This window comes from Microtus ochrogaster, chromosome 24, assembly GCF_000317375.1.
Source record: "Microtus ochrogaster isolate Prairie Vole_2 chromosome 24, MicOch1.0, whole genome shotgun sequence".
Lineage (NCBI taxonomy): Eukaryota > Metazoa > Chordata > Mammalia > Rodentia > Cricetidae > Microtus > Microtus ochrogaster.
The window spans coordinates 2,609,847-2,636,673 of NC_022024.1; the positions used below are offsets into that span (position 1 = coordinate 2,609,847).

Below are 26,827 nucleotides of genomic sequence, written 5' to 3' on the forward strand. Positions count from 1 at the left end.
CTGTTCTTTTCCCAGGACCCAAAATGATGGATTAAAATTTCCCACATCCTAGTAGGTCTCGGAGTTAGTGAAACAACAACAAAATACTGTAATTTTTTTTTTTTTTGAGACAGAGTTTCTCTGTGGCTTTGGAGCCTATCCTGGAACTAGCTCTGTAGACCAGGCTGGTCTCGAACTCACAGAGATCTGCCTGCCTCTGCCTCCTGAGTGCTGGGATTAAAGGCGTGTGCCACCATCGCCCGGCAATACTGTAATTTTTTATGTCATTTTTATAACAATTAGATTAACATGAGAAAGTCTTCTAAGAGTTTAAATACAGAGATGTAGACTTGATCAGAATTCGCTCTCTACACAGAACATGCCCCAGCAAGAGTAAATGTGACTCCCTTCCAGACAGGCAGGTTAACCAGCAAGGAACAAAAGAGCAGTAAGTATCAATCACAGTGAAAAGACATCCATTAATATTTGCAAATTAGACATTTACTACAATGTTTCCAGAATTTCCTATGACCAGGGGAAGCTGGTGGAATCCAATAGACTAACTCTAGTAGAAACAGTGGCACTACGTGTAAATTTATTTTGTGAGCTTTTGCTTGTTTGTTTTTTGTTTTGTTTTGTTTTTGCAGTGATTGGAGGACCAAGGAATGCCTCAAGGGCACATCCATCATGAGAGAGACCTCATGTAAGAGATTTATGGGGTGGGGGCGGGGAGTAATACAAAAGCCTGCCTCCGAGTAAGGATGGAAAGTAAAGGGGGGGACACCAAGCCTAGTGCTTTATAAAGAGTATGGCGTCTGTACATAGGGAGAACATGCGAGTTGAGGTGACAGTGGAAATGTGTTGAATTTGGGGCTGGCTATGACATGGCCACTGTCGTTGAGTCACTGAAGACAGGTTGCGGGGGGACACACACCTGCTTCTGGAATGTAGGTGGTTCTCAATTTACCAACACCAAGTGCTCAATGGAATGATGACAGAGAGACTTCAGGATCCTGCCACTCTTTGTTTGGATCTGATTGTCAGTACCCAGGATCTTGAATAACTCTGAATGGCTCTAATTTAGCTTGGGTTTGACTGAGAGGCAGTCACCCTGTTGTGGAATGATCATTTTAGACACTGTGAAGATGTGTCTTTGCCAAGGTGACTTCTGATTGGTTTAATGAAAGAGCTGACTGACTGGTAGCTAGGTAGGTGGTATAGGTGGGACAGCCAGACACAGAGGATGCTGGGAAGGAGAAGGGTGGAGTCTCCGGAGTTCCAAACAGACAGAGAGAAGCAAGATGAACATGTCATGTTGAAAGAAGTTACCCCCACGTGGCAGAGGGTAGATAAGAATTGTGAGCTAATTTAAAATGTGAGAGTTAGCTAGTAATAAGCCTGAGCTATTGGCCAAGCATTTATAATTAATATTAAGTCCCTGTGTAGTTATTTAGGAATGACTGGTAGGACGGAAACGTCTGCCTACATCATCCTGATAACAAATTTCTTTAAGTCTTCTGTTTGGGGAAATGGAAGGGAACAGAATGGCCTGGCTGCTTATTCTCACTACTCAAATTCACCACCAGTAGTTCCCTGGGCCTCGCTCATGGAGTTCGGATACTTTCATGGTGACATTCTTCATTCAGGTGCCTTCGGTGACATTTGTTTCTCTTTTATCTTCCAGTGAATTTACTGCTTTTCGGACTGTTCATACTCACTGCAGAAGAGTCCAGAGGAGTACCTCTTCTCCATTGGCTTGCTCCCAAAAGAATGGTCTGGCACTTCCCAAGAGGAACCCAATGTGATCTCAGTAGGCCTTAAGTCCTGGGATGCTGCTGCAAGCTCTGGGGGCCAACATCCCTCACAAGAAGAGCTGGGCATATCGCAAGCCACTTCACTTCTCTCGCTCCTCGCGTTTCTGTCTAAGCCCAGAAAGGTCACCTCAGACTGGCTGCACTCAAAAGGGGCTTTCTGAGTCACTTTATCTGTCCTCAGAGCTCTCTCATGAGGCCCTGGGTGAATATTCTGGCTTTCATCATCTTCTACTGGAATACTTGGGACGTTGTCCAAGAACAGAGGGGAAGGACAGCGGAAGGACTTCAGGGACGTGGGAGGGTCTTCCGCAAAATACAAGCTGGGCTCTGCGCTCTCCAGAGCGTTCAGGACCTGATTAGCAAGGAAGCAAACATGGAGGGAAGCTTGAGCAACACTCCCGTTGACGTTTTCCTCTCTACCTAGTGAAGAGTATTCTCTTGTTTTCATTTAGGAAACTAAATAAGTAAAATAAAAAACAAAGTAAGTGTAAACACAAAGTTCTGAACTAGAAGTATATTAGATATTGGAGAAGTCCCTTTATTTCAAGGGCCACATCAAGGGACTTGAGGGACAATGTAGAAGAAAGTATAGTCTATTAAAGACAGCTGCCCCAGGCATGAACTGGCCACCCCCTCATTCTGTGCTGCAGACAAGTCTGTGAGTTTTCTACCACAGAAAGTAGATGATTTTCATGGGGCACAGCAAGTTCTCAAATGCCAGGATCAACAAGGGGAGCTTTCTAAAACTACAGATCTCTTGTCCGTAACCAAGAGAGTCATAAAAATAATAAAGTATTGGGGACCCCAGGTATTTAAGCACCTTCACAAAGGATTGGGACATGCAGCCAGATTTGAACTGATGACCAATTAACCTGAGCATTTGCGAAGTGGTTTGTTTATATGTATTTCATCTCCACAAACGACATTATTCTGATTGTATAGGTAAAGCTGAGGATTAAGAGAAAATCCATACAACTATCTAGAAAGGTGAAGCTTTGCTGCTGTACCCTCAACCTCCTGGATCTCAACTTGGTCTTCCAACACCACTGATGGATCCTTGCTCGAACAGGATTCTATGCTGAGAGTCATGTCAGGCCTCGTCTATGTCTCCCTGAATCCCAGGCCAGTGGTCTTGCACTGTGATTAGACCAACTCCTGTTGTGATCTCCCGCAGCTCTACAGTAGACTAAACCCAACTCCAGAATAGAGTGAGTGCCCCTCCATCTCCTGGAAGTGTCTGTAGTGTTAACCACACCAGCTCTCCTTACCTCTGCTCACTCCATGATGCTGGACTGCCCGAAGTCTTACGGCTAAGGATGATGGAGAATGACTCTTTCAAAGATGTCCTCCCATCCACACTGCTGCCTACACCTAATCTGCAGCTAAGCTGTCCCCTTCAGCAAGGACCTCTTGATTGCTGCAGACTGGTGACCTCACTCTATTCTGACCCCACCCTTCCCAGTCATCCTAGGATTGTGATTGTCATCATGCCTATCTATAGGGTCAAAGTACCATATCTATTGATCTGACTTCTTTGCTTGGCAAGTTTGGAACAGGAACCATGTCGTGAACACTATGTATCCCCCAAATACGCATCCCAAATGGGCACTGAATTAGTACTGACTTATAAATGAATGGATTACATCTATGACATCTATGACAAATGAATACATTTTTAAAACAATAAAAACAAATGTGTGCTTTCTAATGGATCAGATAGCTTAATAGGTGTTGAATAAAATATCTCCTTCAAACTACTCCCATTAGATATAAATTTATTTTTGATTTATTGTTAGGGACGGTGGTTGGAGGGTGCTGGCCAGAGCATATGAAGGTCGGGGGACAATGTTTTCTTTCCATGAGTTCCAGGAATCAAACTCAGGGCACCAGGCTTGCATGGCAAACATGGTTTTGCCTACTAAGCTACTTTGCTATCTCCATATTCAATATTTTTATAATAATCAGGATCTACCTAGCAATGACTTTTACAGGGGTAGCAATAGTGGGAGGTGTTCATTTTAAGCTGGAAAGTTTATCTATTAGGCTAGAATTTTCAGTGGGGGGGGGCTGAATTTGTCTCAGTAATTAATAATTCACTTAGATGTACAATTTATCTGACTTAGATTTTCTATAGCTCATTTTCGAACAAAATCTCGTATATCTTACCTCATCCATTGTAGGTCTTAACTTGGCCCGAGTTGCTGCACATTGGCCTGCCAGAGAGAAGAGCTTGGCTGAGAAGTTTCGAGGACAGGGCTGTATTTTCCTGTCTAGAAAGGAGAGGCACGAATCCAGGCCCCTCTTCTCCATCAGTTCCACGAGGAGATCCCGCTAGGAAGAGGAGAAGATGAACTTACTTCTTGGAATGCCATCAGGCAGCTCATTGGCAAGCGGGTGCTGGAGGGAGAGCGGTTCTTACCAGCTGGACATGTTTGGGGTTATCCAGCAGCACTTTACAGCCTGTCAGAACTTCCATGATCACCTCGGAGGGACACACACAAAGTCAGCCACGGAGGTGAGAACAGATACAACCTGAGTTTCAACTCTTTAACACGGCAATGGATTTCATACGAATTAATGCTCTTGTATCTTATTGCTTTATGGAAAGTTAATGCATCGGTAATGAGTAACAGAAAACTCAATAGGTATAAAAGTTAAAACTCCTAAAATGTTTGCTCTAAGCCAGGAGTTCTCAACCTTCCTAAGGTTGCAACCCTTTAATACAGTTCCTCATGTTGTGTTGACTTCCCCAACTACAAAATTATTTTGTTGCTACTTTGCAACTGTAATTTTGCTACTGTTATGAATCATAATGTAAATATCTGATTTGCAGGATGTCTGATATGAAATGCCTGTGAAAGGGTCATTCATCTCGAGGCTTACTGGGAAAGAGTGAGCCTGTCTGACCTGGCTTCTCCATGGCGGCTCTCTGACCCTGCTTTCTTCCTCCCAGAATTCAATTTCTGTCTTCTCCGCGTACCTAAGTTCTGCCCTATCAGGCCAAGCAGTTTCTTTATTGATTAACCAATGAAAGCAATACATAAACAGAAGGACCTCCTACACCAGGGGGTTGCAACCCATAGGTTGAGAACCACTCTCTAGGGATTTAGTATTGCCTTGGCAGTGAATTCTTTTCCATAGCAAACCAGTAGGTGACACTCACAATTCCAAAGCTGTAGACATCGGTTTTCACGGAAAGTCTTCCCTGCCTGATGTATTCTTCTGGCATGTACCACAGATGTTTCCTGCCGCTGCCGGTCGTATTTATGGTAGAACTGTGATGTTCAAAGTGGGGTCGGAAGTGCGCCATGGCAAAATCTGTTAGTCTGGGTTGGAACTGATCGTCCAAAAGTATGTTCGTACTAAAAGTGTGATCAAAGACAAGATGTCACCAAGGCATTTAGTGAAATACAGTGTGGCTCATTAATTCAGAACACTGATAGCATGAAGTCAAACATAAATATTCATGAATGAGTGGGCATTCTAAAGGTTTTTTTAAAGTGTAAACATGGGCTGGAGACATGGCTCAGCAGTTAGGAGCCCTGATTGCTCTTCCAGAAGACCTGGGTTCAATTCCCAGCACCCACATGGTGCCTCACAACTGTGTACTGTGTATAACTCCAGTTCTAGGGGACCCAACACGCTCACACTGACATACATGCAGGCAAAACACCAATGCACATAAAATTAAATAAAAAATTAAAGTATAAACTAAAATTTATATGAAGCCTAAAATAAAAACCTGGCCCATAAACAGTGGCTATTTCAGATTTTGGAAGATGCATGGAAGCTGTATCAACAGAATGAACCAACATCAAGCACAGCAGCTCTCTTGTGCTCTTCTCCATGAGACCATGAGTTTGGCTTTAAGTAGCTAGTAATGGAATTGTTATGTGTGGAGGGATGTGTTGGGGAGTGCTAGACCCACTAGAGACCCTACTCTAGAATGCCTTGGGGCGTCTTTGGTAGCCCCTACTTTAATGGTAGTCCCACCTCACTGTTCCATCTCTCCGGGTCTCCTTCTGGTTTTGGGACATGAACAATTGCAGGAGCAAAGGCAGTGTGCAGAAAGTCAGCTCAGGGAGCCATCACATAAAAAACAATCATGTCACAGCTTGCATGGGAGTAAGTGTTGGTGTGTTTTATGCTTCAAAACCCTGCCATAGGAACAACAGGAAAAGAGAAGCCAAAAGGGACTTGCATTTCACACAGCAGGGTCCCTTTTCCTGGTTCTGAGACCTTCAGTTCTATGCTCTTGCATTTGAGGCAAGGAGAACAGATAACACTGTAGCTCTGCTCTGGGAAGATGAACTCCATTGGCTGCCTGGAGTGGCCAGATACAGGGTAGCAAGGATGGGGACTGAAGATGAACTCCATTGGCTGCCTGGAGTGGCCAGATACAGGGTAGCAAGGATGGGGACTGAAGATGAACTCCATTGGCTCCCTGGAGTGGCTTGATACAGGGTAGCAAGGATGGGGACTGGTACTCTGTCCTCAGAGAGCAGGACCATGAACAAGCGACCTTTTGCTCCAGTTTTGCTTTCAGTTGTCCTGAAGCTGCAACATTTTCTACTTAGCTTACTCATCCCAATGTCAAGAGATAGAGATTGTGGTACTGGGCACTGTTACTAGATGTCTTCGCAGTCACTGGGTAAGAGGCTCTTAAGTCTGGACAAACACCGACTCTTACAAATGTCCCAAAGGTCTCTGCTGTCCCAGAACCAATACATAAATAGGTGGGGCTAGTTCTGAATTGAGAGCCTCTAGAGAAAGAGACAGGGCCATGTTGGGATTCATTTCTATATCAAGTCTATATCAAGTATCTGAGCACATTAGTTCCATGTCATAACTAAGGTCTGAATCCAGACTTTGTCAACAGATAAAATAAAGGGCCATCCAAGGTTCCTTTAATCTAAACAGCACATAGGAACCCAGGTTCCTTTAAGGATAAAAAGAGTTTTAAACTTTGACTTTTACCACCACAGAGTAGGAAAAAAAAACCTGTAAAGTACGAAGAGCCAAGCTTATGCCATGTCTGTTTGGTATGATCTTTTCATCTGTGGGAGAATAAGCCAAGGCCTGTGTCCCTAAGATTTGTCAATGAGCATAGTCCTTAAGTTTCTCCCCACTTGTCTTTTCTCAAGTATCCAGTGGCTGCCAGAGCCAGCCTCTGTGTCACATGACCCAACTCTGTGCCATCCCTTACCCATTCTTTCCTTTTCTCACTCAGAGGACAGCGTTGAGCATCCTGCCATTTCTCTGAAACTGCACAGCAGACAAGCGTCAGGTCCTACCTTCTCTCCAGCACTACGTAGGAAAACACAATTAAATCCCCTGAAGGTGCACACTTCACTTTCTCAAATCTGAGGCTCCTGGACCAGCCCTGATGCTTTTAGAATTTGGGGGAATATGAAAGCAGAAGTTTGCCAGCTGGGCAGGAGATGAAGGGGGCAAAAAACAGTCTCCATCTCTCACAGCCGGGCTCGTGTGAGGCAGGGAAGGGCAGAGAGTGAAGTGTGGCACCCCTTGGGCAAAAGCTGCCAAATTTGAATATGATAGAAACCAACCAGGAAGAGGGAAGGGTAGAAATCCCCTGCCCTATGCCAAGTAAATCCCTGGCACAGGCCCATACACAGGGACCCTCCGGCGTGTCTGAAAGTGACTTGTGGCTCATTGCAGTTCTAAAATGCACACTCCTAGATAGAGATTTAAGATGCTGAAGCAACATGAGATGCATGAACCTATATTACATGTAGCACACCGTGCCCAAGAAAGCTCACTGTATGCAAATAAGCTAAACAGCCCATTCCACGTGACATAAAAGCCCTACTCTGCATAGCAGTCATTGGAGCTGCTGACCTTTCCCCTGTCCCAGCCTGCTTCCTCTCTTGAAAATAAGTCTTTTTCTTGTACACTGTCTTTACTGTTATCCACATGTCTCTGTCCGGTTCCTTGTTCCCAGACATAAGGCGGTGAAACCCCTCCAGGAAAGCCCAGCAAACCCTAATATCCACCATCATCAAGAGTTACTGCCCTTCCGGTTTCGTCTACTCTGGGAGCCTCTTCTGCATGCTCTTGTACAGAGGAAGTCCAAGTGCCACATACCCCAGTTCTCAAGAAGGCATGACACCCTGATCAATATGTTAGGGCCTTGAGAATGCCAAACCTGAAGCTGAATCTAAACAGCACATAGGAACTCCTATGTATAAATGTGTGTGTGTGTGTGTGTGTGTGTGTGTGTGTGTGTGTGTGTGTGTGTGGTGGTAGGGGACTCGGGGGGTACAGCAAGAACAATAAACCCATAATCTAAGCCATTTACTTGCCCAGCTGCAAAGCAAGTAGAAGCTGACAGCAACTGGTGAGTCACATGACCGCCAGAGGTAGGCAGAGGTGAGCTGGGCAACCACAAACCCTGTTACCCAATAAGCCCCTTGAGGACACGGGGTCAGCGGGAGGTCACTAGGCAGGCAGGATTATTGGAGGACGCCACACTTACATACTGAATAATGACTTCTGGTGTAAAGGCGCGTTCTTACCGGCAGACCTTAGTGTAGCGCATAAATTCTGAACCGAGTGATTTATTTGGTTCTAAAGAAAGGTTAACGGGAGCTGAGAGAGAGAAATGTTCAGTTTTAGCAAAGCAGGGATTGCAAAAAGCCCTTCAACAATCAATTTCTCCTGATTCTTTCTCCTGCTTCAGCTTTAAATGGAAACTTCAAACATAAAGTGCCTTCAGCCAACACGCAGGTCAACAGAGGAAGTTTATTCTGCAGGTTGAGAATGGACTGGCAAAACCAGACCCCATGAGAGCTGAAACGGCAGCAGCGCAATCGAAAGGGCAGTGTGCAGGTAATGGTGGCCACTAAAGGTGGGCAGTGGAGCAGGTGTGGTCCACATACCCTGCCTCGTGTCTATGCCACCTTTGCCTGCTCTTCGCAGGTATTTGAGGCCAGCGTGACTTCAGAGAATTCTAATAGAAGGATCCCTGACTGAGGACATGGGACAATTCTTTACAGGGGTGAATTTGTACCAATTAGAGGTAATGACTTAATATCTGTACTAAGAAAAGTTTCCACGACGCTTTTTTTTTTTGAGGGACCGGCTCCCCCAAATAATACTACTTTAGAGCGAGGATCAGCTTTCTCGGTTCATCAGTCAGTACCCTCGTTTAGTTGAAACTGTTAGGCCTTAAAAACAAAGATGTTATATAGATTAAAATGCAGGATTTGAATTTTCGTTAAAGATATTACATATATTTATTTATTTTTAAATATTTATTTATTTATTATGTATCCAATATTCTGTCTGTGTATATGTCTGCAGGCCAGAAGAGGGCACCAGACCTCATTACAGATGGTTGTGAGCCACCATGTGGTTGCTGGGAATTGAACTCAGGACCTTTGGAAGAGCAGGCTCTTAACCTCTGAGCCATCTCTCCAGCCCCCTCATTACATATATTTAAAGGGGCTTACTTTAGCCCCACTCAAGTGTCTGGCAACCCTCAGGAAAGCCAGGGATTCTACCCATTTGGTCTCAGACATAAAGACCCAATAGCTTCTCGAGGATATCTTAAGATCAAAGCATTAGTCAACCAAGGACTGCCCACATTCCTGAAACAGGCTCTCCCTGCCTCAGCATCCAATGATTCAGTGCCTACAGTCCCACAATGCCGTCACCGTTTTGCTTATGTGCATGCGCCATGTTCTTTACAAAGCTCTCTACCGTGGTCTAGTCTCGCTTTTTTCCATGCCCACTCAAAGGCAGTCATTTTGTGCCCCTCCCCATCTCCACAATAAATCTCTTGTGTGAGGTCTGTGGTGTGGATTCCTTGGCCCTGATTGCATAGAGACTCTTTCACCACAAAACCCTTCACAAAGGACGTGTACTGTCCACGTCATGGCAGTTACAACCCCAAGATCCCCTCCTCAGATGTGGCAAAACCCAGTTTTCCCAGACTCACTGTTTTCTGGGAGAGCTGTAGGCTCTCACAAGACTTTGCACACAAGAGCAAGTATGGCTTAACTTAAGAATGGTACAAGGCCAAACTGCGTTTCCCTACCAGCGGCGCCCATTAATTAACAGGTTTCAGAACAGAGTCAAGGAGAAGACAGGAGTGAGCCTGGCCATGGTGGTAGCTCAGTCGCATAATCTGACTGACTAGCAGCCGGAATGCTTCTTCATTTACACAGAACTCGGTAAGCATGTTGTTCCAAAATACAGATCATCTTTGTTTCCGGACGCGTGTTTAACTTCTTCTCTTGCACATCTGGGGCCATAAATTTAATCATCACTGCTAAACTGTGTTAAAGAGTTATCTTTTACAATCGCTTTCCTTCAAGTTTAGTCTTCATTAATAAACACTTATCTTTTACAGCCATTTTGACTCATCAACCCCATAACCCAATTTTTAAGATCCTAGAAGCACACGATAGCTGGTTCTCAGGCTGCCAGCTTTTGTGGCTTCGAGGACGCTAGACAGAAAGCAAATCTGTGAGCCAGCTGGGCAGACTGCCATGCCCCGAGCAGTGTATTAGTAACTCTTAGAGCTCAGAGTGCCAGCTGCCAAATAGGCCCAAGAAAATCTTTAGGCGAAAGTTGCAGCAATTATCATTCTATTTCTGGCACAACTGAATGTTTATATTTTATCTTTATAGAATTTGTTTATATGTCTGATCCTGGCAATCTTTTGCTCCTTGGTTACAGGACTGCACTGGCTGTTCATGAGCTAACTTTTCTAAGAGAGGGAGGTCCTAACACCTCATTTTAAAATCATCTTTCTACACCGTTCTTTGCTCATCAGTACAAGTTCCTGTGTAGGCCAGAGGTGACCAGCTAACCTAACTGTGTTGCTGTACACATCATGTAATTGCTTGAGTGCACAGTGGAAAGAAGCTTGTACTCTCATCTGCCGCCAACTCCTCAGTCCACTGACTCCTGGTGACCTTTTGAAGTTTACTTTGTTTCAATTATCTTGTTCCTGAGGGGCAGATGTTTTAAGAATATCTCGAAGCCTCAGAAAGAAATTTCCGGCTTCTTTATGTGTGCCTCAACCTCCAAGAAATAAGGAAGACCTTCAGGCATAAGGCTATCTCCCTCAAAGTGGCAGGGGTAGGATGCTCAGGACTGTCCCGGGGAAGCTTCGAAGGCATGCTCCTGGGAGGGGCATAAATGATCCGTAAGAAATTTCCCATCAATTCAATATCCCCAAATTGTACAAATATTAAAAGTCCCCCAAGTATGCAACACTTGGAGATCAAAAACAAAAGTGGCCCAGCAGCCACCGTGTGACTTAGCTTTGCTGGATCTCTGTCAAGCAGCTGTGCCGGCTTTATGATGTTTGCCATTCCATCAGATATGGCTGCTCTATTTCCCCATGGCGTTGTGGAGTCCTCTGTGTCTGCATTGCATTTGTGCAGGTCTTAGAAAGAGAATGGAAGTTTGTTCGTATGTAAGTCTTGGCATCCTGCACCAAGACCCAGGGCTGGATCTCTAACTGTGCAACTTTAGGGCTTGAGCTGAACCACCCAGGACCTCAGTTTCCATGTAGATAAAGAGATCTGATGATGCTTCTGAGTAAGATAACGCCAGCTGACTTACAGATAAAGAAGACCTCCAACTGCACCGTGAATGATGTGTGCTGTCCATTGTCCATTCCATTCGTCACCATTATCTCAAAATCCTAAGAAGTGCAGTTGAAATTCCGGAGCGGTAAGAGGCTACCATTGGAGAGATGCTTGGAAGCAAGTGGCAGGCATAGAGGCAGGAGCAGGAAGTTGAGAGATGGCATCTCCATCCCAAACTCAAAGCAGAGAGAGCAAAGGAGAAGGAGTGTAAAGCGATACTGTCTCAACACCCATCCCCGGTGAAACACTTCCTCCAGCAGAAATATCTGCAAACAACATCACAAGCTGGGCACCTCAAAATGCACAACAGTGATAGAACACCCAAGACTGGGGAGCATTGCACATTAAATGATTTGGTACGTGGTACCCAAAGACAATGTTGGCAACAAGAATTGTTAAGAGAAATTTTGATTTTCGTAAAGTGAAGTCTTCTAACAGATGGGTGGAAATATCAAGGTTGTCACTTTCAGACACTTTTACAAGATCTTGTAATTTAAAAACAGCTTCATTTCCCAAAGGAAAATGTGAGTCTTTTGCCAAGACTGCAGACCACACTCCGGATTCTTTCTTTAGATCCTTTCCCTCTCAACTCCCACCATCTGGTAGTGAGTTTTGTTTTTATAACATTCTCTTAAAGAGTTCAAATTACTAAGATATTTTTGGGCTAAATGATGAACCACCAGACTTGCTGAAAATACCTTAGAAATGTGGGCTTTGCTTCCTCCTGTGGCTGTTCCTCAGCAGTACGCTAGACACTGTCCTTCTTAGAAAGACGCTGTCTCTGCCGGCACAGCCAGGTTGGCAGTGTAGAAATACGGACCTAATCTCTCTCTCAAAACAGGCCGCCTGCTGCTGTCCCTTCAAGAATCTAACATCAACATTTCTCAATTCCCGTGTCTGCTGATGAAGCCCACTGGTCCCTGGCCATCCCAGGTCTTTAAATTCCCTAACAAGAGCATGGTTATTGGGGATACACAGACGTGGAAGCACACCTCCCCTTTTGCATCTATAGCCACGTGACAGGCAAATTACAGACCTTTCTTAGCCCCAACTTCTCTTTTGTTGGCCAGAGGTGACAATGATCACACCTACCCTTAGGTGTGTAGAGGATTGGCAAGTGTTTCCATGGGAGCTCATACGAGATCTAACGTCCTTGACATTGATTGGACGCCATGATCCTCCTGCCTTCATGAGGTCTATCCACCAGCCTTCATGGATAACTAATTACCAATGCCATAGGACAAACTTGTTGTGCAATATTAGTTAAAGATGTGTTAGATTCTTTGATGCTGTGGAATATTTGCTTAATGGTGCAAAGATGTGTTGCATTCTTTCATGTTGTATTTGTTTCACTCTGTGAAGCTGTGTTACTTTGCCTGCCTAAAACACCTGATTCGTCTAATAAAGAGCTGAACTGTCAATAGTTAACTAGGCAGGAGAGGGATAGGAGGGGCGGGCAGGCAGAGACAATAAATAGAAAAGGGAACAAGAAGAGGTAGGAGTGAGAAAAGGAGGAGAGGGGGATGCCAGGGGCCAGCCACACAGCCAGCCATGGAGTAAGAAGGAAAGAAAGGGATATAGATAGAAACAGATAAAATTCCAGAGGCAAAAGGTAGATGGGATCATTTAAGAAAAGCTGACTAGAAACAAGCCAAGCTAAGGCCAAGCATTCCTAAGTAGGAATAAGTCTCTGTGTATTTATTTGGGAGCTGGGTAGTGGGCTCCCAAAGAGAAAAATAGCAAAGAATAAGAAACCACCTACACAAACTGTATATAACTGTCTCGGGATAAACTTTGTGCTGTGCCCTCCGAAGGCTCCTCCTCTGATTTTTATCTGGATCATCTCTGTGCCACAAGAATCACTTCTGCTATGAAGCTTCCGCTGGATCTCTCTGAAGCCTAATGTTTCCGAGTTCCCACTGGAGCCTACAATATATCATGTGGTACTCAATGGGGTCCACCTTGTGCCGTTTACACAATCATAGTGCTGAGCCCATAGAAGACACCAAACATCTGTTTATCTAATCATTTTCTGGAGAGGATTTGAAATCCTCGAGTAGTTTTAGATTACTGAGCATGGGAATACAAAGACATGGCCCAAATGCTGTCCTTCATATTGCTGACAGACATCATTAATTGAGTTCCAAAAGCATTCAGCCACGATGCTTTTTCCACCCTGTACTTGGAAAGTCATTGCTAATCAATCAAAGATAAAATGTGAGATAAAACTGACTTGCCATGGTTGCTATAGCACACTGCTTCTTTGACTTATTATTTGAAAAAGAGCTAAGTAGTAAAGCCAGGACTAAAACTTAGCTCTCCCATTTCCCTGTTGGGTGCTGTTCTGGTTTACAACAATTAACTGAAAAAAAAAAAAAAACCCTTTCATTCAACTTTATTTTTTTTTAATTTATTTATTTATTGAGGATTTCTGCCTCCTCCCCGCCACCGCCTCCCATTTCCCTCCCCCTCCCCCGATCAAGTCCCTCTCCCTCATCAGCTTGAAGAGCCATCAGGGTTTAAAATCTGTTGATTACAAGGAGAAAAAAATGAACTGTTCCCTCTGTCTTTTTGTTTTCTTTCTTTCTTTTACTATGTGTGTGTGCTCTGTATGTGTGTGTTATGTGTGTGAGAGTGTACATGCACACTCACATATGTGTAAGAACCTAAAGGCTCAGTCACAAGATTTTAAGTCAATGTAAGAAAGTTTCTGATACTCGGAGGCCCTCTAGGGGAGTGCACAGTCCTCCTGGAAAGTGCACATAGGGCACTGAAGCCTTGAGTCTCACATGGGTAGAGTATATGTTTTATATATATAGTGAGATAGAGATATATGTACACACACACACTCACAATGATAGCTTCTCCCAGGCTGTAGGCCCCTTCCCGTTTAGTAACTCACTTTGTCCTTAGAACCCTCGGAGACAGTGTACTGGTATCCTGGCCAGTTCCAGAGAGCAAGAAGGCAAGGCATTAGGGAACTAAGGAACTGTCCTAAAGTCACAATACTAAAAAGGGGTGGAAGAGGTATGTGATCTAAAAGGACACGTTCTTAACCAGGGACTAGAGGCAGAAGCAATGAGATCAGTGAGTGCCTGCAAAAAGGGGGAAGAGCATGGGAAAGTACAGGAGAGCTTGTAGAAACGGGCATTCAGAACTGTCCCTGAGGGTGGCTCTGTGGCGGGCAGCGGGACAGAGGTATCCTTCTTTTGTTATATGTGTGGCAGTTCTTTGCTTTGACCCCTGAGCAAATCTACTACCTCTACCAGGAATATTCTCGCCGATACTTTCAATCAGTCTGTGTCAAAAACACACTTCCTCTAGGGCTTGGCCCGGCTTTCTCTAACTCAGCCAGCAACACACTGGGTACTTTTTGTGTTTGAGCTATCTCTTTAATCAGCTGAGCTTTATGGGAAAAGATGTCTCCCCACTATGGGCTCCATTATTTTTTACACACAACAAACATGGAACAAAAAAAAGGATTGGACTCTCAAGGAGTTCAGTCAACACGTAGTAAGATGGAAGTTATTCTTTCCAAAGCAGAGCTTGTTTGCAGACAATGAACTGACGATGGAAGTATGTGGAAGGCGGATGAGCAAGAATTCTGACGGTCCTTCACATCACTCAACTCTGCCCTGGCTATGCCCAGCACTTCTGGACCAAGCCTCCAGGAAGTCCGCATTGGATGAGTGTACGCTCTCCTCAGCACCAACATACCTTATGTCATTTAACCCTAAGCAACAAAACTATTGCTCTATTATTAGCTGATGTAGGGGGTCTAATATCTATTTATTGGTTAATTAATAAAGAAACTGCTTGACATGATAGGTCAGAACATAGGTAGGCGGAGTAAACAGAACAGAATGCTGGGAAGAAGGGAAGTTAGGCAATCGCCATGCCTCTCCTCTCTGAGACAGACGCGATGAAGCTCCAGCCCAAGATGGACGTACGCTAGAATCTTCCTAGTAAGCCACCACCTCATAGTGCTACACAGATTATTAGATATGGGTTAAAGCAGGATGTGAGAGTTAGCCAGTAAGAGACTAGAGCTAATGGGCCAAGCAGTGTTTATATGAATACAGTTTGTGTGTTGTTATTTCAGGGCATAAGCTAGCCAGGCGGCTGGGAGCTGGGTGGCAGGAATGCAGCCTGCTGCTCCTTCTACAATTAGCCTTTTTCAGAAAGAAAAACTGAGGCTTTGAGAATTTATGAGTCCCCTGGGGTCACAGTTTAAGAGGGAGTTCTGGTTCCTAAGGTCTTCTGATTTAAACTCGGGAAGCTTGAGCTGGGAGGTAGCAGGACAGAGGAGGAATGAAAAGCATTCCTGGCTCTCCCTTTCAGAGCTCCCTCGGGCTGACACCACCTGGGTAGCTGAGCCCTGTGTGCCCCTCCCTGCCGCCCAGCTCTCAGACATGCTCTTGTTCCCTATTGTGGAGGGTTAGCTGATGCTGCACAGCTCCCCATCTGAAACTGTGCAGGGTAGAAAGGAGATTGCTGCACTCAAGTTACAGCCCTGCTCCAGGCCAGGCCACAGTGCAGCACCTGCGTGCCCTGCCTGATTTTCAGATGTCTTGAAAAGTCATCACTGTGGGAATCAGCCATGATAAGCTAAGCATGGGCAGGTCAACCAAAGGAAGTTCTTTACTTCCAACCATTACCACCTGCCAGAGTAGGACTCTGGCCATTGATAAGTTTAAATGGAGGCCTGAGTCTCAATAGCTTACCCTGTACGATACCTGGTTGCAGGAAGAACCACAAGCTGAGGTTACCCAACCTCCACCCAAGAACAGACCATTGAGAGGAAATTCCTAATATTCTGCTGTAGATAGGATCACCTGCCAAACACACTCACTGGGACACCCCTAGACAAATGTCAGCCAATCAGGGGTCCTGAACCTCAGAAACCCCTCACCCCCATCTTTACTACTATAAAACCGTATTCTAATTGAGCTCGGAACTCTCCGTTTATTCCAATAAGTTGGACATGCGGAGAGACCGAGTTTGCATACTTGCTTAAAATAAAGGCTCTTTGCTTTTACATACGGGACTCGGCCTCCTTGTTGGTTTTGGGGGGACTTTGCGGATTTGGGCATAACAGTCACAGCTTCAGCAATTTTTCCATGACATCAGGGCTGCAACAGCAACAGTAGACTGAGGACCTCTCCACCTGCTCACTTTGGCCTTCCTCCTTTTCTCTTCCTGCATACTTGATTCCTACTCTGGTATTTGGAGCCCACACATGCTGGGCAAGTACTCTATGCCTTAGCTCTATCTCTAGCCTTCTTTTTAGTTTATCCAGACACAGGGTCTCATTAAGTTGCCCAGACTGTCCCACAGTGTGGGGAGGTGCTGGATAGGCACCTCCTAGCCACCTCAGGGTGGGCCTGCATCTGTTGAGCTCCCCACCCTGATATTACCTTTGCCACAGTTAATGGCTGCCCTTGTTCCTCTCGCCCATCAAGAACTTCTTCTTTCCTATCTGTTTTTCAAACCTGCTTTCAGGAAAGGGACAGAGGGGCTGAACCATACACAGGGAACCATCTGTTAATGTTGTACCATGTGAGGTTTAAAATAAGCTAGTGCTTACTTAAAACCAGAGGAAGAAAGTAGGTGAAGAAAGTATACAGCAAGAGTCTAAACACTGCTCTCGCTCAGTAAAAACACTATTTGAATACCACTGTATTCATTTGTGGTTATAATCTGGATAAAGAAATGATTTCTCAGCCTTGCGAAATGTACCCTGCTGGTGATTCCGCTGACCCCTGCAGCCATCACTGGCCCTGTGCCTGGGTCCTGTGAGGGACTTTTATTTTGCTCAGGCTCTGAGAAGCTGATGTTCCGCACTACGGCAGGAACAGGCATCTCTTGGCCATTCTCCAGCTCCCCCAGGACTGAGGAGGAATTTAGAGTTGTTTCATGTTCATTTCTCCAGAAAAGCTCCACTTCTGTTCGTGTTAAAAGTACACTAAAACCCTTCCAGATACCAAGGAAAGGGTCCAGAAGAGGCAGCAGCCTTCAAATCCAGCTGACCCAGGCATTCAGCAAAAGTGTGGCCAGGGCTTTCAGGATGAGTTCAACATAGGGGCACGAGGAGAAAGGCTTCAAGGGATTTTGCTGCAGGTGACCACTCTGAACGTTTGTGTGTGTGTGTGTGTGTGTGTGTGTGTGTGTGTGTGTGTGTGTGTAACTAGAGACGGAAGATAGAACATAAATACTGCCTCTAATTTTCTCATGTCTCAAATGTAGCACTCCACGTTGCTCGTCACTTGGCTCGTCACAGACTGACGGGGAGGCAGGACACTAGTGACTTGAAAACCAAAGCCTCGGTATGCTCCACTACTGTTGTCTTCCTGGGAATCCCTGTATAAGTCATGGATCCTTTTGCTAGACTTCGGTTTGGGGGGGTGGAGGTGGGAAGATTAAATATGCATTCAATTTCACATCTGGCTATCCAGTACAATAAAACACACAGTTATTCAACAGTAATTCACAAAGATAACATAAAGTCTCCCCTTGGCGAACACATGTTCATTGAGAAAAACGTTAAGAATTTCACTACTGAGGTGAGAGTTCTCATTACACTCATTACCCTCACGTACATTACAGGAAGAGTAGTGACCGAAGAGGACAGGATTTTTGAGTCATTCACCTGTGGCGCTGAAAGGGGGCTCACAGGGAACCTCAGACTCCCACATCATTTACCTGGAAATATTGCCACAAATGACTGAGCACGGCTGAGTGTTGTGTAAGTATCGGATGGCTTTGGAGGTCCCTATTAGCACACTGATTCGAACGTGCCAGGAAAGTGGGGCCGTGTTACCCTAGAGAGAGAGAGAGAGAGAGAGAGAGAGAGAGAGAGAGAGAGAGAGAGAGGTTGGTTTGGTTGTGTATTCTTAGTGCAAATTACCTATATATCCACTATGTGGGTGCACGCTACATAGCGGGAGATGGCAAGGTGGAGTGGGAGGTGAATTATTTCAGTTTGCTACAACCAAGTTCTAATCCCAAATGGGTTTTCCTCTAAGCTTCTAGAGCAGCGTCTCTCAACCTCTGGGTCACAACCCCCACAGGGCTCACACATCAGATACCCCGCATATCAGATAGCGACATGATTCATAACAGTAGTGAAATTACAGTTGTGAAGTAGCAATGAAATAATTTTATAGTTGGGGGTCATTAAAGGGCCGCAGCATTAGGAAGGTTGAGAACCACTGGTCTAAGGAAATACCTAACAATTTTTAACTTTAGTTAAACTGTAGCCAGTAGGCTGAGAGTACAGCTCAGTGGTAAAATCCTTGCTTAGCATGCATAAGACCCTGGTTTTGGTTGGCCCAGCCCTGTGCCTACCTAAATACCACATGCTAAGAGAAGTTGAGACACATTATAAACTTGTTTATGTGACAATATTACACAGAACCCAGTGACTCCTGTGTTCAGGCAACCTTTGAGAGGGTCTCTGCTTCATTCCTGAATATCCCCCATGTGTGAGCTCACCCCACCTCTCGGCTCCCTCCAGGGCCAACAGCTCCCCTTTACCCCAGGTAGCCCTGACTTACTGCACACTGCAGTCTGTCGAAAAGCGTCCCGTTGCTCATATATGGATGAACCAGGCAAAGCTTCTCCATCTCAGTGAAATATGCAGCCAGCTCTAGTATGTGAGGATGACGGAACCTTGAACCAGAAATTTTGAAACTGTCAAATTCATCACTCAAATAGAAGGTGAATGAGACTAACTAGGAATGATGGGAAACAGTTCTAAAGTGAGACTAAGTTAGGCCAAGAGACAAGAATTGCATTGGCAGTTCCAACAAGTGCTAGTTCTACCCCCCTTTGATTGACTACTAAAACAAAAATATTAAAATTTAAGGAAGGTGTGAGATATGAAGAACTTCATACAGAAAGGAAAACACGATTACATATTCACTTTGAGGAGGCCTAACTTAACACTTATGCAGCCATGACAAGCTGCAGACTAACAGTATTAGGACTAGGCCTCACCCTTACAGTAACCAGGAAAAACCACAGACTGTTCCCTGCGGGGGACCGATCAGAACTGAGACAAACAAGTACTAGGTGCTCCAGAACTGTAAGAAGAGCTCACCTAACTTGTACATGGTTGCCAAGCAAGCCAGTACCAACCCCTGTTTGACAAGACTCGGGCTGCTCCATTCCTGCTCAGCAGGAGTTCGACCCCCTTCTGATGCTGGAATTCCCCCACTCACCCCCATTCTTTAGTCCTTAAAACCCTGCCAGAGCTGAGCTCAATGCCCTCCCTAATCCAACCACTGTGTTGAAAGGACAGAGAGTCAACTTGAGCCTGCGATAAAGGCTCTTTGCTTTTGCATACGAACTTGGACTCTGGTGGTCACTGGGGGTCTAGTGACGCAGGCATAACAACTTATTTTAACTGATACAAAACTGTGTCTCCTCTTTATTTTGTTAAGTAAATAATTATGACGCGATTGAGACCTATCAGTTTCAGTAATTACAAAAACACAGGGTTAGCAAAGCTTGTCTTATCCACCCACTAATGGAGCATTCCTACCTCAGGTGCCCTGTTAAACCCTGGTTACAAGCAGGAAAAGAATAGTCATGTCTTTCCAAAGCTTGTATTGTTATCTAAAATCCACACAATAGTAGCTTGAAGTATAAAATTACGACACTGACTTTAAATCACAGATTTCTACATTGGTATAATATATATTTCTTAGCTCCTATCCCAATCAATTAACCAAAATAAGCTCTAATCCTTTGTCGTCATTGGTTTATGAAAATCATAAACGCACTCCAGATGTGATGGCTAATCCTCATTGTTGACTTGATTAATTAGAATCACATGAGAAAACACCGCATGTGGGTGGCACCCTCTCCTGAACGAGGGTCCAGAAATGAATAAAAAGGGCAAGGCAAGCCAACCACAAGAACCTTGTCTTCCTTCTTCTAGACTCTAGGCTCTGTAAGACCAGGTACCTCACAATCCCACCACGTGACTTCCTGCCGTGATGAATTGTGCTCTCAAACCATGAGCCAGAACAAACCTTGGCTTCCTTAAGTCCTTTTGGTCAGGTGTCTTGTCATAGCAGCAACTAAAGTACTAACACACCAGATAACTGCGAAATACACAGACTGTAAACTCCACTTAATATGCTGAGTGCCTGCTATGTTTTGGACATATTTGGGAACATTAAAATAAATGAAGCTGTAAAAAAAAATGCTCTACTTATAAAGATCTATAATTTGCTTCTTTTGTAGCAAATTTCCTACAAGCACAAATATACTCTCTTAAATACACATGCATAGATTTATGTAGTATATAAATGGTATATCTCTCTTGCCTCAAACACACCAGAATGTCTGTGTGTGTATACATCTGTGGTTTGGGAGGTCCTTCTGTCTCTGTGTTGTTTTCATTGGTTAATGAATAAAGAACCTGCCTTAGACTGTTGATAGGGCAGAACTTAGGTAGGTAGGGAAAACTAAATGGCGTGCTGGGAGAAAGGAGGCAGAGTCGGAGAAGACACCATGGATCCACCAGAGACAGATGCTAGGAATTTTATCCCGTAAGCCACTGCCATGTGGCAATACACAGATTAATAGAAATGGGTTAAATTAAGATGTAAGAGTTAGCCAATAAGAAGTTAGAGTTAATGGGTCAAGCAGTGATTTAATTAATACAATATCTGTGGTTATTTCAGGGATAAACTAGCCGGGCGGCCAGGATGAACAAGTGGTCCCTCCTTGCAACACATCTATACCTATAAACATATACACAAACACATGGAAGGACTTTATTTTAAAACATGTCAAAAATAAGATCCCTACACTTATTATTATGACTCAGATTGCACAATGGAAAACAGTGGTATAGTAATACATTGAGGAGGTATGCCGGGCTGCTTAATCAGATAATCTGTGCCACTGCCTGGCTGCTTCTCCTCCAACCTAAAATAATGCAGAGATAAACGTCATTTGGAAAGCAGAGGATAGGAGATATCATAGAGGCAAGGCAGTCCCTGATTCTCCGTTCTCTTGTGAACACAACAGAAGTGACAATTTGCTTATTTTTAATATTTATTTTATTTTATGCATATGGTTTTGCCTGCAAGTATGTCTATCCACCACTTATGTGTCTGATGCCTGTCGAGGCCAGAAGAAGGAATCAGATCCCCTTGAACTGGAATCGAATCTGTCGCCATAGATGATCGTGAATTGACATGTGGGTTCGGAGAATCAAACCTGGGTCCTCTGCAAGAGCACTCAGTGCTCTTAACTGCTGAGCCACCTCTCTAGACCCACAATTTGCCTATTTTTAAATGATACTGATCAAGCAGAAAAAAACTGGATAGATGAGATGTTAGTGAGGAAGGAACACAGAAAGGCACTGGGGTGGAACTGCTTCTTCGGAGCCTACAAACTCATGCCACCAATAATTTCCCTAGCAGCTAACTTTTTTTTTTTAAGTACTCTCTGTCTGTTTTATTTATTATGTATCCAATATTCTGTCTGTGTGTATGTCTGCAGGCCAGAAGAGGGCACCAGACCTCATTACAGATGGTTGTGAGCCACCATGTAGTTGCCAGGAATTGAACTCAGGACCTTGAGACGAGTAGGCAATGCTCTTAACTGCTGAGCCATCTCTCCAGCCCCCACAACTAACTTTGAAGTTCATAGAATTTTAAGTTAGATAGATCAAGATCAGCAAATCTGATACTAGCTGAAATCAGTTCAGAAAATGTTTCTAAATGGTCACCTTTGGCAAAACATCACAAGTCTTCATGGTGAGACACAGCAGACAGACTTGAACGACACACAAACTTGGGCTTGCATTCCTGTCTTTATGACAACTGTGCAAATGTAGTCAGGTTGTTTCAACTCTCTGAGAAGGTGTCTACAACTATATTCAGGAATTAAGACATCTGCCTCTTGCCAGGTGTGGTTGCCTACACCTTTAATCCCAGGAGGAATTTATACTCAGGAGGCAGAGGCAGGCAATCTCGGAGTTCTATCCCAGTCTGGTCTATAGAGTCAGCTCCAAGACAGCCAAGGGTACAGAAGAGAAACTCTGTTTCAAAAACCAAAACCAAAACCAAGCAAACACACAAACAAAAAGGGATCTAATGGGGAACTCTGAAACACAGCCTGCTACAATACAGAGAAGACCAAGGTGAGTGATCAGACACCCAAGGGGACACCCCTCTCTCTAGGCTCTCCATACAGGAGCAAACCCCTGACCCTCCCCCACCTGCCTCAGCTTCTCTAGCCAGCCAGCAGGGAGTTTCCAGCAGGTAGGTTGCCCCAATACCCACCCCATCCATCAGATTCTTTAAACTACAAACCCCACCCTGCCCCAAACTCCCCTATCATCCTGCAACCTCAGTAGAACTCTGAAACACAGCTTGCAGAGAGGATCAAGAGGTGAGTGTGACCAGCCACCAGGCAGGACACCTCACTCTCTAGGCCCTCCATAGTGGGGCAAAACCCTTGGCCCCTCCCCCACCTGCCTAGGCTTCTATAGCCAGACAGCAGGTGAGTTTCCTGCAGGTAGGCTGCTCCAACACCCCAATCTCACTCATTGGATCCTGAAAGCTACAAATCCTACTCCACCTCCAAGCCTTCCAACCCCACGCCTGTCCCTCAACCTCAGAGGAATGCTGAGACACAGGCTGCATCCACACAGAGAGGACCAAGAGAGGAACGCTAACGCACAAGCTTTAGATTCGAATTAGAAAGGAAGAAGCCAACCTTTAGTTATTTGCAGATGATATGATAGTGTCCATAAGTGACCTTCCAGGGAAGAGAGAAAACATCCAAATTAACAAGATCAGAAATGAAAAAGAGGATATAACAACAGACATAGAGGAAATCCAGAGAATCATTAGGTCATACTACAAAAACATGTACTCCACAAAATTGGAAAATGTAAAAGAAATGGACAATTTTCTGGATAGATACCATATACCAAAATTAAATCAAGATCAGGTGAGCAATTTAAATAGACCTATAAACTGCAAGGAAATAGAAGCTGTCATCAAAAGCCTCCCAACCAAAAAAATAACCCAGGGCCAGATGGTTTCAGTGCAGAATTCTACCAAAACATCCAAGAAGAGCTAATACCTGTACTCCTCAAAGTGTTCCACACAATAGAAACAGAAAGGACACTGTCAAACAGTTACCCTGATACCAAAACCATACAAAAACTCAACCAATAAAGAGAATTACAGAACAATCTCACTCATGAACATAGATTCAAAAATACTCTGTAAAATACTGGCAAACTAAATTCAAGAAAGCATCAAAAAAATTATCCACCAGCTTCATCCCAGAGATGCAGGGATGGTTCAACACACAAAAATCTATCTATGTAATCCATCATATAAATAAACTGAAAGAAAAACCTATATAATCATCTCATTAGATGCTGAAACACCCTTTTTGACCTTTCATGATAAAGGTCTTGGAGAGAGCAGAGATACAAGGAACATATCTAAATATAATAAAAGCAATATACAGCCAGCCTACAACCAACATTAATTTAAATGGAGAGAAACTTGAAGCAATTCCACTAAAATCAGGAACAAGACAAGGCTGTCCACTCTCACCATATCAATTCAACATAGTTCTTGAAGTTCTGGCCACAGCAATAAGACAACAAAAGGAGATCAAGGGGATTCAAATTAGAAAGGAAGAAGAGTCAATCTTTGGTTACTTGCAGATGACATAATACTGTACATAAATGACCTCCAAAACTCTACCAGAGAACTCCTACAGCAGATAAATACCTTCAGTGATGTGGTAGGATACAGATCAACTCAAAAGAAAAAAAAAATCAGTAGCCCTCCCATATACAAACGATAAATAAGCTGAGAGAGAAATCAGAGAAGCATCACCTTTCACAATAGCCACAAATAATATAAAATATATTGGGGTAACACTAATCAAAGAAATGAATGACCTATTCGACAAGAACTTTAAGTCTTTGAAGAAAGAAACTGAAGAAAAAATCAGAAAATGGAAAGATCTCTCATGTTCTTGGATAGGTAGAATCAACATAATGAAAATGGCAATCCTAGCAAAAGCAATCTACAAATTCAATGCAATCCCCATCAAATTACTAACATAATTCTTCACAGACCTTGAAAGAATAATAATCAACTTCATATGAAAAAACAAAAAAACCCAAGATAAACAAAACACTCCTGTACAATAAAGGAACTTCTGTAGGCATCACCATCCCTGACATCAAACTCTATTACAGAGCTGCAGTAATAAAAACAGCTTGGTATTGGCATAAAAACAGAGAAGTTGACCAATGGAATCTAATTGAAGACCAGGATGTTAATCCACACATCCACGAACACCTGATTTTGACAAAGAAGATAAAATTATACAATGGGAAAAAAGAAAGCATCTTCAACAAATGATGCTGGCATAACTGGATGTCAACATGTAGAAGAATGAAAATAGATCCATATCTGTCTCCATGCACAAAACTCAAGTCCAAATGGATTAAAGACCTCAATATAATTCTGACTACAATTAACCTGATAGAAGAGAAAGTAGGTAGTAGCCTTCAATGCATTGGCACAGGAAACTACTTCTTAAATATAACCCCAGTAGCAGAGACACTGAGAGAAACAATAAATGGGACCTCCTGAAACTGAAAAGCTTCTGTAAAGCAAAGGACACAGTCAATAAGACAAAAGGCAGCCTACTGAATGGGAAAAGATCTTCACCAACCCCACATCAGACAAAGGACTGCTCTCCAAAATATATAAAGAACTCAAGAAATTGGACATCAAAATTTCAAACAACCCATTTTAAAAAATGGGACACAGACCTAAACAGAGAATTCTCAACAGAAGAACCTCAAAATGGCTGAAAGACACTTAAGGAAATGTTCAACATCCTTAGCCATCAGGAAAATGCAAATCAAAATAACTCTGAGATACCATTTTTTCACTAGTCAGAATGGCTAAGATCTAAAACACCAATGATAGTTTATGCTGGAGAGGATGTGGAGTAAGGGGAACACTCATCCATTGTTGGTGGGAATGCAAACTTGTACAACCACTTTGGAAATCAGTATTGGCTGTTTCTCAGAAAATTGGGAGTCTACCTACCTCAGGATCCAGCAATATCACTCTTGGGCATATACCCAAAAGGTGCTCAATCATACTACAAACACATTTGTTCAGCTATGTTCATAGCAGTATTATAATAGCCAGAACCCTGGAAACAACCTAGATGCCCCTCAACCAAAGAATGGATAAAGAAAATGTGGTACGTTTACACATTAGAGTACTACTCAGCAGTAAAAAACAATGACATTCTGAAAATTGCATGCAAATGGATGGAACTAGAAAGCACCATCCTGAGTGAGGTAACCCAGATCCAAAAAGATGAATATGGTATGTACTCACTCCTAAGTGGATACTAGCTATAAACAAAGGATATTGAGACTATAGTTCATGGATCCTAGAGAAGCTAAGTAACAAGGTGAACCCTAAGTAAATCACATAGAGGTCCACCTGGAAAGTCGAAATAGACAAGATTGCCTGACAAAATTGGGAGCACAAATGTGGAGGGAGAGTGGAGGGTGGAAGGGGAAGAAAATGGGAGAAGGGGAGAGGGGAGGAGAACTTGAGGGAACAGGATAGTCGAGATGGAGGAAGGACAGAGATGAGAGCAAGGGAAGAGATATCTTGATTGAGGGAGCCATTATGGGGCTAGCAAGAAACCTGGCTCAAGAGAAATTCCCAGGAATCCACAAGGATGACCCCTGATAAGATCCTAAGCAATAGAGGAGAGGATATCGGAACTAGCCTTGCCCTATATTAAAACTTCATCCAGCAACTGATGGAAACAGAGGCAGAGACCCACAGCAGAGCACTGAACTGATCTCCTAAAGTCCAGCTGAAGAGTGGGTGGAATGAGAATATGAGCAAAGAGGTCAAGACCATGATGGGTTCACCCACTGAAACAGTTTACCTGAGCTAATGGGAGCTCACCAACTGCAGCTGGACAGGGAATGAACAAGCGTAGGTCCAAACTAGTCCTTCTGAATGTGGTTGACAGTTGCATGGCTGGGGCAGACTGAGGGGCCACTGGCAGTGGCACCAGGGTTTATCCTTACTGCTAGTACTGGCTGTTTGGGAACCTAATGTCTTTGGATGAATACCTTGTTCAGCCTAGATATAGTAGGGAGGGCCTTGGACCTTCCTCAAAGCAATGTGCCTTACCCTCTCTGTGGATGTGAGATGGGGTGGGAGAGTGTGTGGAGGGAATGGGATGAGGGGAGCGAGTTGGAACTTGGATTGGTATGTATGATGAAAAAAGATAGTTTCTTTTCTTTTTTAAAAAATAAAATATAAAAAAGAGTTCTAGTGGATTAAAAAAGAAGACAAAAAAAAA

At 43.9% G+C, this 26,827-nt stretch overlaps 1 protein-coding gene across 1 annotated transcript in view; it reads right to left on the reverse strand.

Moving 5' to 3' along the window:
• Positions 1-235: 235 nt before the first annotated feature.
• Positions 236-26,827, reverse strand: part of Irak3 (interleukin 1 receptor associated kinase 3) — a 59,072-nt gene continuing 32,480 nt past the window's right edge. Inside the window, exons 7-12 of the mRNA XM_005357919.3 lie at positions 18,973-19,087; positions 18,119-18,237; positions 4,957-5,155; positions 4,213-4,275; positions 3,960-4,124; positions 236-2,145 (exon numbers count right to left, since the gene is read on the reverse strand). Coding sequence (XP_005357976.1) covers positions 1,669-2,145; positions 3,960-4,124; positions 4,213-4,275; positions 4,957-5,155; positions 18,119-18,237; positions 18,973-19,087 — 1,138 coding nt within the window. The 3' untranslated portion in view covers positions 236-1,668. The remainder of the gene's footprint in view (positions 2,146-3,959; positions 4,125-4,212; positions 4,276-4,956; positions 5,156-18,118; positions 18,238-18,972; positions 19,088-26,827) is intronic.